The sequence below is a fragment of the Copadichromis virginalis genome, linkage group LG10 (assembly GCF_057382275.1).
Source record: "Copadichromis virginalis isolate Kocher_CV1m ecotype Utaka linkage group LG10, C_Virginalis_male_GT1.1, whole genome shotgun sequence".
NCBI classification, from domain to species: domain Eukaryota; kingdom Metazoa; phylum Chordata; class Actinopteri; order Cichliformes; family Cichlidae; genus Copadichromis; species Copadichromis virginalis.
The window spans coordinates 8,943,499-8,960,372 of NC_140627.1; the positions used below are offsets into that span (position 1 = coordinate 8,943,499).

Consider the following 16,874-nt stretch of genomic DNA (forward strand, 5'->3'; position numbering starts at 1 on the left):
ATCAAGCTCTGACTAAAATATCCTTCTCTAATGTGCGATGCTGTTAGATTAACTATGATGCAAATGACCATGTACAACAGTGCCGAGATAGAGCTAGTTCAACCAATCATATACATTCAGGTCAAAGGAGCTTGCAAAGAAAAGCGTCTGGACTTCTTTAAGTTACTTGAAGACGTTTCACCTCTCATCCGAGAAGCTTCTTCAGTTCTAAGGTCAAATGGTGGAGAGTCCCAGATAAAAACCTAGTGGGAGTATCCCCCCACAGAGGGACAAAAGGACCCCCTGATGATCCTCTAATCGCCTGAGCCAAGGTGTGAAACTGGGTGTGGGTCCCAATCAGCCAGAGTTTCGGGTGAGTTCATTGTGAAACCTGGCCCCACCTTATCATGCGAATTCCTGAGATCATATACATTCAGGTACTTCACTTCTGTGGTTTCCAGTCTATGGGTCAGGCTGTAGGATTAAAAGGACTGTAGAACGATTAATGGAAGAAGAAAGTAGATCAAAGCTCAGCAGCACACATTTTTATTCACTTCTGTAACTTTAATCTAAGAAGTCAAAAACTAGTGTGGCTGGGAAAATGATCTAATCTCCAACAGTGCATTAGATTTAAGCACCTTAATACAAAACCCTTAATCTGAAGTTCCTCCAAATTGTTCTCCAGTACTTAAATAAATCTCCCATCTCACCTTCTGGTGCTTTAATATAACTGAACACACAAATGCTAAACTTGCCAGAATATTTCAGCATGTCACGCACTCAGTAATCACAGGCCAAGAATCTTCAGAACCTTTTATAAGGAGTCAAACCCAAACAGAGCCCCGTTTGGAGTCCCACTTAGAAACCTTCAGTAATGTGACCACTGGCCAGATGTTTCATATCTCTGATGGAACTACCTTCTGTTCATAATAAAAATAAATCTGTGAATCAGAAAATCTCTCTATTATTTCCAAATTCCATCGCTGTTAATTAGCCTGCCTGCAGTCCCCAATGCATTTACCATTGCATTGGGGATTGGCAAGGGGGGGGGGGGGGGGGTTGTATCTTTACTTTACAATTTTCTTTGAGCTAACATTTTAATAAAACTTCCAGCAAATTTCCTCCAATCATGTAAAGATTCAAAACCAAATTTGTGGCACAATAAAGGCATCATTCCCTGTTGTGCTAATGAGTGCTGGAGAATAAAAAAAAAGCTTATCTATGCATGCAAATGGAAAGTTGTAGAAGGAGTAGAAGCATTTCTACAGCAGATAAAGAGCTCAAGGCAAAGCAAACCCCAGATAGTAATACCTCCATCTTTATCTCACCTCTCACACCCCCCGCCAGATCCCACACCCTAACTAGGGAGTGTTTTACCATGGCAACTGTCACGTTCCACCTAACGTGCTCCCAGGGTTCATACACGGCATGCACGTAGTTACTGAATTGAATGATTAGATTTGGTTCAAAATATTAGGTATTCCCTCTGTAGGTACACATTGAGCTATGATAAATGAACCCGCCCTTAAAATAGGGGTGAATAGTGTTTTTCTATATGAATAACTTGGTTTTGGAACTAGTGCTTTCATCAGTGCTGCTTGAGGAGTCCCTACACCTGAAAAAGATGTGGTGTACATTATGTATTCCTGCATACATCCTGCACTACATGACTCCCACCAGAGTCATTTACAGCTTAACAAGCTTTTGCACCAATTTTGAACTTGGAATTCAACGAGTTTCTACACGAGGAGCAAGAGACAGCTAAACCCCCCAGGAAGACTAATTTTCTCCTGAAAAACAGTCTGTTTTGAAGGGATGCAGACAAACTGTCAGGGATTAAAGACAAACCACAGCAGGCAACCCGCTCGATCACAGTCCAGCCATAATTTGACACTGTGAATTTGATGTTCGGCGTGTATGTGGCATATCTAATAAAAAATTACATCTCAGCTCTCCATATCCCGCAATCTAGCTAAGCGTGAGAAAGAGGAATAGAGCCCGTTTAATAAGTCAGATAACATGACATCAGCTGACATATCGTGGCATTAAATTCCAAACCATTGCACATAAATCCAAAGTATATGAGATTCAGAGGATTGTAGAGATGGCGAGCATTCGATTTATTACTATGCGGCGAGATAAAGTTCCAAGCTTTTTTTTATTTATTTTTTTTAATAAATGACAGGAGATACCTTGCATTGGCTGACTGCTTGAATTCTTGCAATTAGCCATGTGTGACAGAGAAAGGTCAAAACTAACAATTAACATTGGTGAGATGGAGGAACATTTGGGAAAATGAGAAACATGTAGTTCTTCTAAAAGTCCTTAAATTGATGAAGTATATAATTGAAAGTTTATACTGCTTAGCGAGAAAGAAAAAGGAGCCTAACTTTTGCAATGTTGCAGTTCATCATATTAGAATATAATTACACTTGTCTTTTGATTCTGGGGGTGAAGAATGTCTAGACCCATCATTGTATGACTGGGCTGCACAGCTTAAGTCTATTATACCTTTATTTTTTTAAATTTCATGTGCAATCTTAAGGTCAAAAACTACCACTCCCCACATATTTAGACACAGTGAAAAGGCCGCAAATGCAGTGAAGGCAGAAAATATTTTAAAAACCAGGACTCTTTGTCTCAAAGCGGGTAAACAATTTTCTTACCACAGGAAAAAACGCTGCTAAATTTAAACTTTAGCATTTCCAAAGTACTTAAAATGAGTCAAGATGTTATGATGTCCTTCAAAGAACTGAATCGAAAGCATGGGATATCCAAGTTAGAAGATCTTAAAGCAGTTTTTCAAACAGTCATCATAAAGTTTTATATATCTGGACGTAATAAAACAAATGGTGTGGTCTTTAGCAAATCTGAAAATGACTCAGATTCAACCTCGGCTGAATTACAAAACACGACAGAAGCAATTGTTGCTGCTCATCAATCTTTTTTAACCTTTCCAAAGAATTTGAAGTCCATCATTCTACAGTGAGAAAGATTATTCATAAGTGGGAAAAAAATTAAAGGCAGTTTTCACAGGTGTGGACGTCCCAGCAAGGTCGCCACCAATCGCAGGCGTTGTTTTAGAATCTGCTCACTAGAACATTTTGAAACTGAAATGTCAGCAGAAGATTGGACGCCTACTTATGTCACAGAGTTCATACCGCAGACTGACATACCTGGGTAAAGTGAACATATGCTCCTGCCAAATGATATGTGCACTAAATGAGACTACTGCTTTTGCAGTGCAGGACATTTTGGCAAGAGGTCAGAGCAACATGTGAAAATTATTTTAAAAGAAATTCCCCTGGACCCAAACCTTTGTGCGCGGCTTATCCAGCCTTTTGTATGTGTAACTGTGAAGAAAAATGAACCCACTGCATTAAACACCAAAAACCTAAATGCATTATTTGGGGACAATAAAATCCCTAATCCCATTGGACAAGACAATGAATGGCAAATGAAAGAATAACATATATTCTGAATAACAAATCAAAAATATTCAAGGAATATTTTTTGAAATATGTGAAAGATCTGGCAGAAAATTAGCCATAAAAGCTGTTGTAGACGATAATCAGTTTTTTCCTTCAACAAACACTTGAATATATGTCGCGTGCATTATTCCCCTACTGTATGTTTTTAAAAGAAAAATAGTATTTGTGTGTGTTTTGAGTCCAGCTGGGTGTAGAAAGGGTGTGGGCCATCACTTGACAGAGGCAATCAGGTTGGACAGAGATAAGAAGAAAAAAAAAGTACAGTCTGGTCCACCCCAGATGTCATCACAATATGTTAATGAGCCAGAGTGGGGCCTTTAAGTGCTGGAACCCAACACAGGGACCAGTAAGGAGACCAGACGATGACACACACTGAAGGCAAAGAGGCGAGTATGTGACAGAGATGTGGTAACTGAGGCCTGGAGGCTCTGCGACAGGATCCCTTTCTTTTAATTTAAATACAAAACAGATTTCATATTACAAACATTTTAATTGGTTGTTCTACTCTAACAGTTATCCTCCTTGTTCTTGCAGATTACAAACTACAGGGACTCCCTGCTCATGGTTCTGTCTTGTGCCCTGGACAGGATATCATCTTATACTGTAAGTTTAAAAAAGAGACACTACAGTATAGATGATGTACTATCCAGGGTTTCATTCCCCCTCCGCTGCTATCAGCACACCAACACTGTAACTGAGCCTGAACACTCTGAGGGAGGCTGTCAAACCGTTACCATTACTGAGTTTTAGTAATGGTAAGGGTTCTACAGCCTTCTCTCAATGTCATCTAGACCGGGATGTGTCACTCACAAGCTCCTGGCGGGTATTTCCCCTTTTTTTTTTTTTTTTTTTTTTTTTTTTTTTTTTTTTTTAAAATAGGTGCATATGAAATAAAGCAGATGGTTCTTAAATAAGCTTCTCATTGTTTTTTGTTCATCTCGGTGCAGCATATCAGCACTTTAAACTGACTGTGTTTGAGGGATTGCTTTCCTTCCCTGGCCGACGTGCATCGGTTTAAATATTTCCCAACTGCTGTCGGCTTGTCAAAGTGGCGATCTCTGCTGTGCAACGGGCTTGTCTAATCACTGGGAAGCAGCCGTTTTTGAGAGTAGGGGGAGCTTGAGGGGCTGACACAGCTTCTGAGAGACATTCGAGGCCTCTCCCTCCCTCCCCTGCTTAAGGCCACTAGCTGGTTATTCATCAAGATGCCCCGAATAGAGTAACCGTCAAGTTAACTCACAGGCAGCAGGAATGAATCTAATCACCATTATCTGACCCATTTTAGCATCAGGTTAGTGCTCCATTTTGCCATCCATTAGGGAGACAATTCAGCCCTCAGGGGCAAAGCTGGGCTTTATAAGAGCCAAAAAAGCAGAAGGAGGGAGAAGTGGGAAGCAGAGAAGGGAGGTGAGAGGGGGGGAGAAAAAGGAAGAAAGAAGTAGAACAAAAAAGTGATAGTTGCAGGGATGGATGGCCACACTTCAAAGGCAGTGGAGGAGGCTAAAGTGATGTGGGAGTGGAGGGAACAGGGTTGGATGGTACATCAGGGACATTTGAGTGAACATGACTGCGCAGGTCCTGCTTCAGTTTATCTACAGCCCGTGTTTGCACGAGGCGCCCGCCAAGTAAAAAGCTCTGAGAGCCAAAGATAAACCATCGGCTTTTTCACAGCTCGCCAAACCTGCTCAGCCATGAGCACACTGTCAAACTTGTGTCAAAACACTCATTTGATGGGAGTCTATGTCATGTTTGTTACTGAAAATATATCACTGCTTAATAACAATAATAATAAAAAAATAATAATAATTCGGGTGGGGGCTCTGTGGCTTGTGGAAGCTGCATTTAATCAACACTTTGGTTTTTTGCAGAAAAACCAAGGTGCTCTTTGCACTTCAACATCAATCTATGAACCGCATTCTGTAACATCTCTATGTAAAAGCTTTAATAATGCACGGGATGAATGGAGGCTGCAAAAGTCACAATTTATAGTAGAATTCCTTTTCTTCAGAGAGGTGTCAGGTCAAAGGAGTTCTGGGTCTGAGAAGATTTTATATGTTAAGTTACAGCGCCATATCAAACTCATGATGAGAGGTCTGTCCTTTTCTCTTCCTATTGCAAGTCCTTCATCCATTTTCACTTTTTCAGCTTGACTGAGAGCTTCAACCTGACTTCCCTCAGGTATACTCTGCTCAGGTCTTCGCTCGCTTCTTGTGCGATCCGCGCTACCATCTGTCCAGCTGTGCCGATCACCATCCTCTACGCACACAATAGAAACAGAAACATCAGCATCAGGCACCACTGAGCACATGAAAGGTTTTATTTCATTTACGGAAGAATAGTTTCCTTCAGGAAAAGTTTAGACGAGCATCATAACCTCAGCGTCATATCAAAACTGCAGGAAAATGAACTTGTCAAAGATGAAACATTTGTGATTCAAGATGCTGATTATTCATATCTTTATATCGTTACCTCATTTGATTAAAACCTCTATAAATCAGTCAGTGTCCTTTATATCTCTGGTCTTTGGTTTCACCCATGTATGGTTGCATGCATGGGTAAAAAGTAGCTTTGTGTCAGGAAAAACACTAAATTCAGTGTTTATTGGTCAGTTACTGATTCGAGTTCTACCTCTACATTTCTTGAATCATTCCTGTGTGACATGCAAACTGTGAAGAACAGCGATGATCTTCATAACTTTTCTTGGAGGTCACCGACCTTGAAACATTTTCAGCACAACAGACGTAGCTTCAAATATTCCCTGTCGTTAAAAATGCATGGCTTAGAAAGGCTGCTCTAATATTTATGAGTTAAAAACACAAGGAAAAAGAATTTTTGGAGATACGTGGCAAACAAATACCAGAAGCCATCAGAGAGGCTACAGGTGTCAGTAAGAGAGGTAAAGATTTCACTTCTTTCAGCCCAGCATGCACTGACACTTCAGAATGGCAGCCTATCATTAAATTACATGTCCACACACAGAAGTAGAAATAAAGAGTTGATCCTAGTAGTGGGCAGCACGACTGCAATCACCCCTTTGACCCAAAGTTGGATAAAGTGTTAAGAAAACAGATGGATGGCTGTCCTGGCTATGTGATTATATGGATACTGCAGTAGATGTGGTCACACCACTGAACACAAAAGTACTTTCAAGGAATTGACTTCCCATCAATACTCAAAATATGCAACTCTTGCTAAAGCATGCGGAAGTAATTAAAAGTTATTTACACAGCGCCAAATCCCAACATCAGTTGCCTCAAGGTGCTTTATATTGTAAGGTAGACCCTACAATAACGCATACAGAGGAAAACCCAACAATCATTTGAGCCCCTATGAGCAAGCACTGTGGCAAAAGTGGGAAGAAAAAACTCTGTTAACAGGAAGAAACCTCAAAGCATGCCAACTGGATTCAACACTTTGACTAAACCACTCCAAAACCTTCATTTTTTTTTTTTTTTTTTGCTTTTTGAGACATTTAGAGGTGAACTATGGCAAGTTATCCAGCTGCTGAAGCAGAACAGTGGCCCCAGACGCATCACACTACCACCAGCATGTTTGATTGTTGGTGTGAGGTTCTTTTTATGAAATACTGTACTAGTTTTACACTAGATGTTTCTGGGAATAAAAAAAAAGAAAAAAAAAAAAAAAGAGTGATTTCAAACAACTACATGGACATACAGCACGTTTACGGTTGTCTCATTTGGTATGCAGGCCAAGTACAGCACTTCACTAACACAGATGCACGTGATAAAAGCCCAATAAAGGGTGAGAATGCTTACCATGTGGGTTTCTTTCTTTGTGTAAAGTTTCACAGAAATATCCAGCACTCCATCTTCTCCATCTTGCCAGAGTTCAACAGACTAAAAAATAGAGACATTTTGATCTTAGAAATGTATTCTTCACACATTAGGCAAATAAAGTTTTTAAAAATGGCAGCAGAGTCAAAGCAAGAGCAGATAATATATTCTGTGCGGAGAGAAACTCATGTCGCATAACTCCAAGAGCTGCTAATAACTAATCAAGCCCACAGTACGCCTTTGACATGGTTGTGCGATTCTGTAATGACAGATTTTATAATGGTGTATTCAAAAATGACCCTTGGGTTTCTTTAGAAGCAGCAACAAACAGCTGCATCAAGCACATGTCAACATGTAGAATGGAAGCAAGTATGAAGCTCTTTAAAAATAGGCTTTAATCAGTGCAGCCAGATGTGACGAGTGCAGTTTGCTGTCAGCTTACGGTCACATGTGACTTCAGAGAGTTCACTGGTTCATTAGTCACCTGTGTCATTGAATAGGGCACTTCCTGGGGCAGATACTCCAGAAGCTTCTCTCTGATGATGTTAGTGCAGACCTCCTCTGGACTTTGGTCAGTCAGGACTTCACTGTGATATTGCCATGATCCTGGCTTGGCAGCAACCATGAAGTAGCTCTTTAAGAACAGAAAAACAGAACACAGTTATACCACATGAACATTACAGTGCATCTTGATGTGGTCATATAACATTTACCTTCAGAGTGTCCACGTCCTCTCTGTCCACTGACGACAGCATGAACACGTCCTTGAAGTGAGGCCAGCCCTGCTGGTTTCTCAGTGTCTTCAGCTGTTCTTTGCTCAGCGCAGAGGTCGGCTCACTCCCATCCTCAGGTTCTGCGTTTTCCTCACCCTCTGAAGCCCTTTCTGATCTTTTCTCTGCCCACGGGGGCTTGATCACTGGCCTGATCCGCATTTTGCATCCATTCACCACTCCACACGTCAACTGAGCCGTGATATCCAGCAGTCTATCTTTAGCCTTCATGAGGTCCACCTTAAAATAAAATATGCAAACATTATCGCCTTTTCATGCAGGAACTATTTTCTTTATACTATCACGGTGATGGAAACTGTAAAGGCAGCCACATGCACACTTGCTCTGTTTGGCAGTTGTAGCTCTGTAGAAAGAGAGTAGTAGTTCCTACATCCAACTCCGACAACACTTGAAAAGTCAATTAAAACCTTTAATTCTTGCAGTAAGAGAGCGTTTTATCGATTGTTTAATTAAGCAATCGGGTAAAAATACTTTTGAGCAATAATAAATACTCAAAAGAGAAAAACATAGCTCTTTTAAAATGAACTGCTCATTGGTTTCTATTTTAGACTGAAGTGTTTTAATACTTGCATACAGTATCTATAAAAAAGCAAAGCATTTAGGTATTTACCTGCCATATTAAAAACAATCTTAGATGCAAAAATAAATAATCATAACTACAGTAATGTCAAATAAAATTAGGTATAGATGCAAGCTCACTCTTTCTTCTTAGAAGGCTTAGTTACACAAGCAGGAGGTAAACAGTTGACAGTTTTTGTGTGTGCATATATTATATATTATATAATCTGCAAAACAGTGTTACTAAAGTCTTGAAATAAATATGGTCTCGTACACCCCATGCCCCCCTTTAGACTCACCCCTGCTTATGTGCACTTTAACTTCTGTAGCTTTGCTTCAGATATTCTCTGTGTAAAACAATCAGCGGTGGATGAGAGCAGCTACAAAGCTCGCTTTTCTTCACATTGGAGCTTGTTGAACAGGCGGTTTGGTTAAGGACTCAAGCCAGCTTTTTCCCAGTAAAGGACTTTATGGCAATTACAGTAACAAGCGCTGCTATTCTGTACACTAGAAAACCCTTTTCTTTCACTCCACCTGAGCTCACGGTCTCCGTAACAGCTCCACCTCTTTGCTCTAACTGAGCGCTACAGAGTCGTGGATTACACAAAGCACCAAACAAAAAACTTTGCATTGAGGATTTTCTATTATCGAGTGATTTGAATTAATCACTGCAGTGGAATTCACTGCAATGAATCCCATATTATTCCTTACTGTGGACAAACCTAATGAAAGGAACAAAGCTGTAACATAAACACATATTGGCAGCAACATTGTACTTAATGACCTTTCCCTGCTGCTGTAAATTCTTGTATTTTCTTTTTTTTTTAATCATCCTGTGGGGTTTGGGATGGAAGGCCACTGACATGATTCTGAAACTAGAAGCTACTGTGAGATGAACTGATTTTGGGCTCTTTATTTGGTTTGGTGACAGTGACACAAACACTGAATGATGCCAGCTTTAGCTTTTAGCTTCAATAATAATAATGAATTAGGATGTTATAGGCAAAAAAGTGCTTCTTGTAAAGTGTACAGTACATTAACTGCTACTATCCCTGCAAATACTGCTTGTTTTAAATAGTTATAAACAAGCATGTGAGGTGGTATAACTACAGTTATTACTAAGTACTTGTCAAGAGGTTACAATATGAGGCATTCATACAAGAGAAAGGCTAGACTACATTACTACATAAGCTTTTATCAATCAGATTTCTTCCTGCCTTGTAGTTTCTGCTTTTATGAATCATGCGAAACATGCACATTTTACTCCAGCAAAAAGTACCTTATTCAGCACTAGGACTGCCGGAATATCCGGGTGCTGGGCCAGGCATTTCAGCACCTCAAAGTCGAGCCTGCTGCACATCCATTTGTCTGCCACATCCACCATGACTACCACTGGAAATGCAATTATAAGCATTTAAAAGGGAGCACTGCGCACCACTGTTCACATTAGATCAGCACAAAGAATAATAATAAAAAAATAGAGACCGCTCAATTGCGGTTAATAAATGACCCAGAGTGAATATATCATACTTAGGTCAGCTTCTTTGACCGTGTTCCAGGGATCCACAAGTAAAGACTTCTCCAGCTGGTGTCTTTGAAGACAGAATTTATTCATGTATTACACAGCAGAATAAAACCAGAGGGAGACAGACTTGAGTAATATCTAAATGGGAAAAGCACCTTTTGACCTTTGATGGAGTAGTAAGACCAGGAGTATCAAGCAAGATCTACAAAAAACAAACAATTTATTGACAAAGGGATATAACTTCTGAGCAACATTCCTGGATTAAAACAGAAAGGAAGCAAAAAGGTTCGTACTATCTGTGTGTCTTCCTCTGTTAGGACGCCCAGTGCACGTGACCGTGTAGTGTGTACTTTCTTGGACACAGCAAACACCTTTAAGACAAGATTACAGATTTTAGAAGGTGAGAAATAAGACAAATATTTTACAGAGTAAAGATTTTTTAAAAACAAAAACAAAAACCTTTCTGCCAAGGAGCTGATTGGACAATGTGGATTTCCCAGCATTTGGGGCACCTATTATAGCCACTTTCAAAACCTTTGAGTTTTCAGGTTGATCTGGATGTTTCATTAACAGAGACAACTGTTCACCTAAAAAGACACAACACTAAACATTAGACAGACCATAAACACGACAGAAGGATGACATGTGCAATTTTTGGAAAAAGGCTGAGTTGGAATGATCAGGCAAATTTAGAGATGTAAATCTCTGAGGCAGTGGTCTGGTTACCGCTGTCTGGCGGAACTGAGGCTGGAAGGCGATAAATGTTGCCGTCTGCCTCTGCTGCTTTGCCTTTCATCAGTCTGCTGAGAAATGCCTCTGATGTAATAAAACAAGCAGGAGTGAAGATAAATCCGTTCCCCCCTCCACGGCTGCAGGCAGCATTTCCTGTAAAGACATCAAAATCTCCATCACTTCACTGCCAGCTGGCCCGCAAGCTGACTGACTGATTATTCTTACTGGGATGTTAATATGACACAGAATAGTGACGCATTCAGATTTTCTTTGTCCAAACCCTCTCCTGCCCTGCCTCCCCCCCCCCAAAAAAAAAAAACAGTTCACAAAATAAACCATACATCATCACATACAGTGGGGCAAAAAAGTATTTAGTCAGCCACCGATTGTGCAAGTTCCCCCACCTAAAATGATGACAGAGGTCAGTAATTTGCACCAGAGGTACACTTCAACTGTGAGAGACAGAATGTGAAAAAAAAATCCATGAATTCACATGGTAGGATTTGTAAAGAATTTATTCGTAAATTAGGGTGGAAAATAAGTATTTGGTCACCTCAAACAAGGAAAATCTCTGGCTCTCACAGACCTGTAACGTCTTCTGTAAGAAGCTTTTCTGTCCCCCACTCGTTACCTGTATGAATGGCACCTGTTTGAACTCATCATCTGTATAAAAGACACCTGTCCACAGCCTCAAACAGTCAGACTCCAAACTCCGCCATGGCCAAGACCAAAGAGCTTTCGAAGGACACCAGGAAAAGTATTGTAGACCTGCACCAGACTGGGAAGAGTGAATCTACAATAGGCAAGGGAATCAAATCCCGCAGTGCCAGACGTGTTCCGCTGCTGAAGCCAGTGCATGTCCAGGCCCGTCTGAAGTTTGCCAGAGAGCACATGGATGATACAGCAGAGGATTGGGAGAATGTCATGTGGTCAGATGAAACCAAAGTAGAACTTTTTGGTATAAACTCAACTCGTCGTGTTTGGAGGAAGAAGAATACTGAGTTGCATCCCAAGAACACCATACCTACTGTGAAGCATGGGGGTGGAAACATCATGCTATGGGGCTGTTTTTCTGCCAAGGGGACAGGACGACTGATCCGTGTTAAGGACAGAATGAATGGGGCCATGTATCGTGAGATTTTGAGCCAAAACCTCCTTCCATCAGTGAGAACTTTGAAGATGAAACGAGGCTGGGTCTTCCAACATGACAATGATCCAAAACACACCGCCCGGGCAACAAAGGAGTGGCTCCGTAAGAAGCATTTGAAAGTCCTGGAGTGGCCTAGCCAGTCTCCAGACCTCAACCCCATAGAAAATCTGTGGCGGGAGTTGAAAGTCCGTGTTGCTCGGCGACAGCCCCAAAACATCACTGCTCTCGAGAAGATCTGCATGGAGGAATGGGCCAAAATACCAGCTACTGTGTGTGCAAACCTGGTAAAGACCTATAGTAAACGTTTGACCTCTGTTATTGCCAACAAAGGTTATGTTACAAAGTATTGACTTGTATTTTTGTTATTGACCAAATACTTATTTTCCACCCTGATTTACGAATAAATTCTTTACAAATCCTACCATGTGGATTCATGGATTTTTTTTTCACATTCTGTCTCTCACAGTTGAAGTGTACCTCTGGTGCAAATTACTGACCTCTGTCATCATTTTAGGTGGGGGAACTTGCACAATCGGTGGCTGACTAAATACTTTTTTGTCCCACTGTAACTCCAAGATTTTTGTGCTGTCTTACCCCCAAAACTGCAGCTTTTAAAAGTCGTTTTGGATAACAAGCACTTTTATGGAGAAATGTGTTAACAAGCAATTTGTTGTTACTTTTGCAGAGAATTTTGAGCCTTAGTGGAGGTATAAAGTCTCAGGCTGCTCCTGTTAGCACTGTGCAGGAGAGAAATGATTCACTTTATCTAGCAAATATAAATGTAATCAATTTATGATTTAAACTACTTTTAAAATCAGCTTTCCAAAAGTTTAATAAGAAAGGACTTTAATAGTAAGAGGAGGGGGGATTCCTCCTTGAGCTGGACCAAAATCAACAGGATCATCTTCCAGAAACTCACTGCTCTACTCTCACTACATGAGGCCGGGCACTAGGGCAGTAGGGTCTGACAATGTCCGAGGATTTCATCCCGATACCTAATGGCAATCATGGTGCTGTTGCCTAGCCTGTAGAGGTCTTTGTGTCCCTCCATCAATATGGATCCCCAGACCATCACTGACCCAGTACCAAACCGGTTATACTGAACGATGTTACAGGCAGCATAACGTTCTCCACGGCTTCTCCAGACTCTGTCACATATGGTCAGGGTGAATCTGCTCTCATCTCTAAAAAGCAAAGGGCATCAGTGATGACCTGCCAATTCTGGTATTCTGATGGCAAAATCCAATCAGGATCAACATCATAGGGACCAACAGAGGATGTCAGTACTCAGGCCACCTTATGTAGTCTGTTTTTGATTGTGTGGTCAGAGACACTCACACCAGCAGGCTGTAGGAGGTCATTCTGGCGAAGCTCATCCTGTTCCTCCTTACACAAATGGAGCAGATGCCGATCCTGGTGATCGCTTATGGACCTTCTACAGCCCTGTCCAGTTCTCCTAGAGTAGTGGTTCCCCCCCCTGCACAAACACATACTCCAACCACACACGCCCATATTTTGTTTTCAAACTCCATTGCGGTTTATTTCACGCCTCAAACATTTAGTAAACAATTAAGCAAATACTAGTAAACTGCAATAAATTACAGGTAGTAATAAAATACACTACTAACTCTTTTACACTACATCCACACCTGCATGGGTATTTTCGAAAAACACAGCTGTTTCTGTGCGTTTGGGCCTTTCGTCAACACGTAAACGGTGTTTCGAATCACAGAAAACTGAGATTTTTTAAAACTCTTTTGCGAGGAATACAGACTTCATCGCGCAACGTCAAAGGTATGTGCCTTTTTTCACATCACGCTGTGTGCCACTGCCACGTTATTGTTTACATGAGATGAATTGCAGAATGGCATATAGAGACAAAATACTGTTAATCTGACTATCTGCAGGTTTTACACGCTTACATACACACACGCAGTTACTGTCCCTCCATTTAGAAAGGCAGAGAGGTCACGGTGTAATTATTTTACGTGTAGTTTTTTTTTCCTGTGTAATAATATTCAACATTGCTATCAACACATTTTTCAAAAAATGCCTCTCTGTGACAAAATGGATTCAAAAACAAAAACAACTGTGGGATACTGTTTGTCTGTGATTTGGACAGGGGGAACAAATTGTGGCCAGATCAGCCTGATATTATTTCTATCCCACTGTAACTTTACTCTATAAAGAGCTAACATCTCCAAAATGTCAGGAGTAGTTAGTCAAGAAGTGTTTGTGAACTAAAAATCGAGAATGTGGGATACTGTTTGTCCAAACCAATTCTGCAGGGGATACCTTACCTTGGCACTTGTTCAGGTGAAGCCAAAGGAAAGATATGCTTCAACATATTTTCTAGTCTTTGGCTTGGAAGGAAGTTGGTTTGGAAACATATTTGGCGATGCTTAATCTCCTGTTTTGCGTTTGTGTGAGAGCCCCGTCAAAAGCCTGTCCATTATGCTAGCAGTGTCCAAGAGTTCTTTTTTGTTTTGTTTTTTTCTTTCATACCACCCCTGCAATGGCTCTGCGCCCCCCCCCCTTTGGGAACCTCTGTCCTAGAGTAACTGGTTTTCTCCTGGACTTTCCTCTACACTCTTAAGACGGATTAACAGCCCCTCTACTACCTAACTACAAAGATCAATATCTCAGAAGTTTAACTGACTTGATGGTGTATTCAAAAAAATAAAAATCAGAATTGGTTGGGTCTGGGATGCGAACAGCCTACGTAATTCAAAGTAAATTTTACAAAATGTATCAATTAAAAAAAAAATGACAGTGTAAACCAATCAGTGTGAAACAAATACACACTGTCAACTGAGTCTACTCGACAGTTGACTGCCAGCTGGTTATATTCCTATAGAAGAGGATGGTTGCTCAGCACAAATATATTACAGGGTGTATCAGAAAGAGTCATCCACTTACAAAGCGCTTTAACCTTACAGCTATTTACTGGTAATGATCTAAACATGTACCTTTAGAAAAAAGGGATTCAAGAGTTTTTGTGAATGCTTGCCGGTAGGTAACAACAGGTAACAACAACAGCAGCTCCAGACACGCTTTCTTGTATGTTATTACTAACTTGACCCCAATCAATTGCAGACTGATGCCAGACTGACTCAGTCTTACAACAACATGGCAGGTTTTAATGACGTGTTGGAGAACGTCTCATTTTTCAGTCAAAAAACATCTGTAGTGAGAAAAGTGTCTGTGAAGGTTCTCAAAGCCACCTCCATAGGACAAGACTCAGCAGTCCATCTGCATCTTAAAGATAAAGGACACTCTTTCAAGGATGCCAATGTTCACATTTTGGACAGAGAAGACAGATGGTTTGAAAGAGGAGTGAAAGAAGCCATTTATGTCCACTGTGAGCGACCATCTTTGAACAGAGGCGGTGGTTTACGACACCAACTGTCTGCCATCTATAATCCAGTTTTGAGTTCTCAGCATGTAAGAAAACCCAGGTAAAGCATTGAGATAATATCATATCGATAACAATAGCTCATCTTTTCCGCCTCAAATTATCAGCCATATTTTCTGTCTGTTCACGGTCCTTTACACGGCGTCTATACAGTTAATCAAAGCAGCAATGACATCTTCATCCATGTAGATGTCATTATAATGTCTATGGTATTAGCATTCATTCATTCATTCCGAGCTACACTTTTCCCCATTTGGTATTAACCCCGAGCCTCAAATATTTCTCCTTTCAAAAATGAACAAAATAAACGATAAGCAGAAAAATAATGTCTCCACTGACCCGCTGTCAGAAACCATGACGCACTTTCCTGTCGAGCAGACACGGCGAGCCGCCTGGAGAGGACAGCCGAGTCTCTGAAAAAGCGACCACACACTCTGAGAGCCATCTTACTTTGACAAAACAACAGCTGCTGTGTTTTAGCTAATAAGACGTTGTTCGTCTGCGAAGAATTGGGTCACTTGTTTACATTCACATTGCCTGTAAGGTAAAACCATGTTGCTTTAACCAAAGAGAGGTATCTTCCGCTCTGGAGAGGGTCTGTATGAGTGTGCTTGTGAAAGCTACACCGCCCCCTAGCGGCTGCAGGGTCAACTGCATCCCTGAACATCCTACTCGCATTCATCTGAAACGTTAAAGTCAGATAGCAAATTAATCACAACCCACTGATTAAACTGATTTTTTTCAAGGCAAATAAAACTGAAATATTTATTGTTTGACAAGATTTACATCATAATATCCAACTACTCTCCTAATGACTCAGTAAAGACTGTACCAGTTGCGTACTCTTCACTGACTAAATCGAAAATGACAGTTCATGGTCTGAGTGACTGAAAATGATTGCATAAGAAGAGAAACAAGGAAACAAACAAATAAAGGCTGGGGAATGAGAAGAGAGATCATTGAGTTTGGAGGAACTATGCGATGGAGGAAATTATTCGAGTGAGCACAACTGTTCTCTAGGCCTTACTTCTACATAACAAAATAATATAACTGTTGTGTGTCATTTTGCAGCAAACCCTCTTTAACTCCCAGAAGTCCCCCGAGGCCCCAGCTTAGGAACCACCTGTCTACAGCAGGAAGGACAGAGACAAGCTGAAATCAGCCGACGGCAATCCCAAATCAGCTCATCACAATGCACAAACGCGTCTGCCAACCTGCAGTTTGACAGACCTCAAAGGGACTTTTAGAAGAGGTGATATTCTCTATATTACTTTGTGAGCAATGCTGCACCCACAACCGCAAATCAGATTGCACTGCTCAGACATTTTCTTTCCCTCTTGTCCCATGAGCGCACACAACAGAGCTGATCCCCAAGGGTGCTTGAAGCACAGTTTTGACAGTGTTGTTGAGGATATATTGAGCATGGGTCGCCTAAAGCA

General features: G+C 41.0%; 1 protein-coding gene across 2 annotated transcripts; it reads right to left on the bottom strand.

Moving 5' to 3' along the window:
* Positions 1 to 1,069: 1,069 nt before the first annotated feature.
* Positions 1,070 to 16,018, bottom strand: eral1 (Era-like 12S mitochondrial rRNA chaperone 1). 2 transcript variants are annotated; one of them, XM_085469668.1, is made up of 11 exons: positions 15,775 to 16,018; positions 10,865 to 11,023; positions 10,598 to 10,725; positions 10,432 to 10,509; positions 10,294 to 10,340; positions 10,144 to 10,205; positions 9,893 to 10,005; positions 7,978 to 8,274; positions 7,749 to 7,898; positions 7,247 to 7,327; positions 1,070 to 5,726 (listed from the first exon to the last, which is right to left on the bottom strand). In XM_085469668.1, exons 1-11 carry the CDS (start codon positions 15,878 to 15,880, stop codon positions 5,604 to 5,606), a joined length of 1,344 nt encoding a protein of 447 aa, XP_085325794.1. In that variant the 5' UTR covers positions 15,881 to 16,018; the 3' UTR covers positions 1,070 to 5,603. The 2 variants fall into 2 exon arrangements, with proteins under 2 accessions (XP_085325794.1, XP_085325795.1); XM_085469669.1 differs by lacking the exon at positions 15,775 to 16,018 and adding an exon at positions 13,359 to 14,554.
* Positions 16,019 to 16,874: the final 856 nt, after the last annotated feature.

Coding starts and splice junctions, on each gene's coding strand:
- eral1 (XM_085469668.1), bottom strand. CDS start 15,880: ATGGCTCTCAGAGTGTGTGGTCGCTTTTTCAGAGACTCGGCTGTCCTC. Junction 10,206..10,293: donor ACTCCATCAAAGGTCAAAAG/GTGCTTTTCCCA, acceptor CTGTCTTCAAAG/ACACCAGCTGGAGAAGTCTT. Junction 7,328..7,748: donor TGCCCTATTCAATGACACAG/GTGACTAATGAA, acceptor TCTATTTTTTAG/TCTGTTGAACTCTGGCAAGA.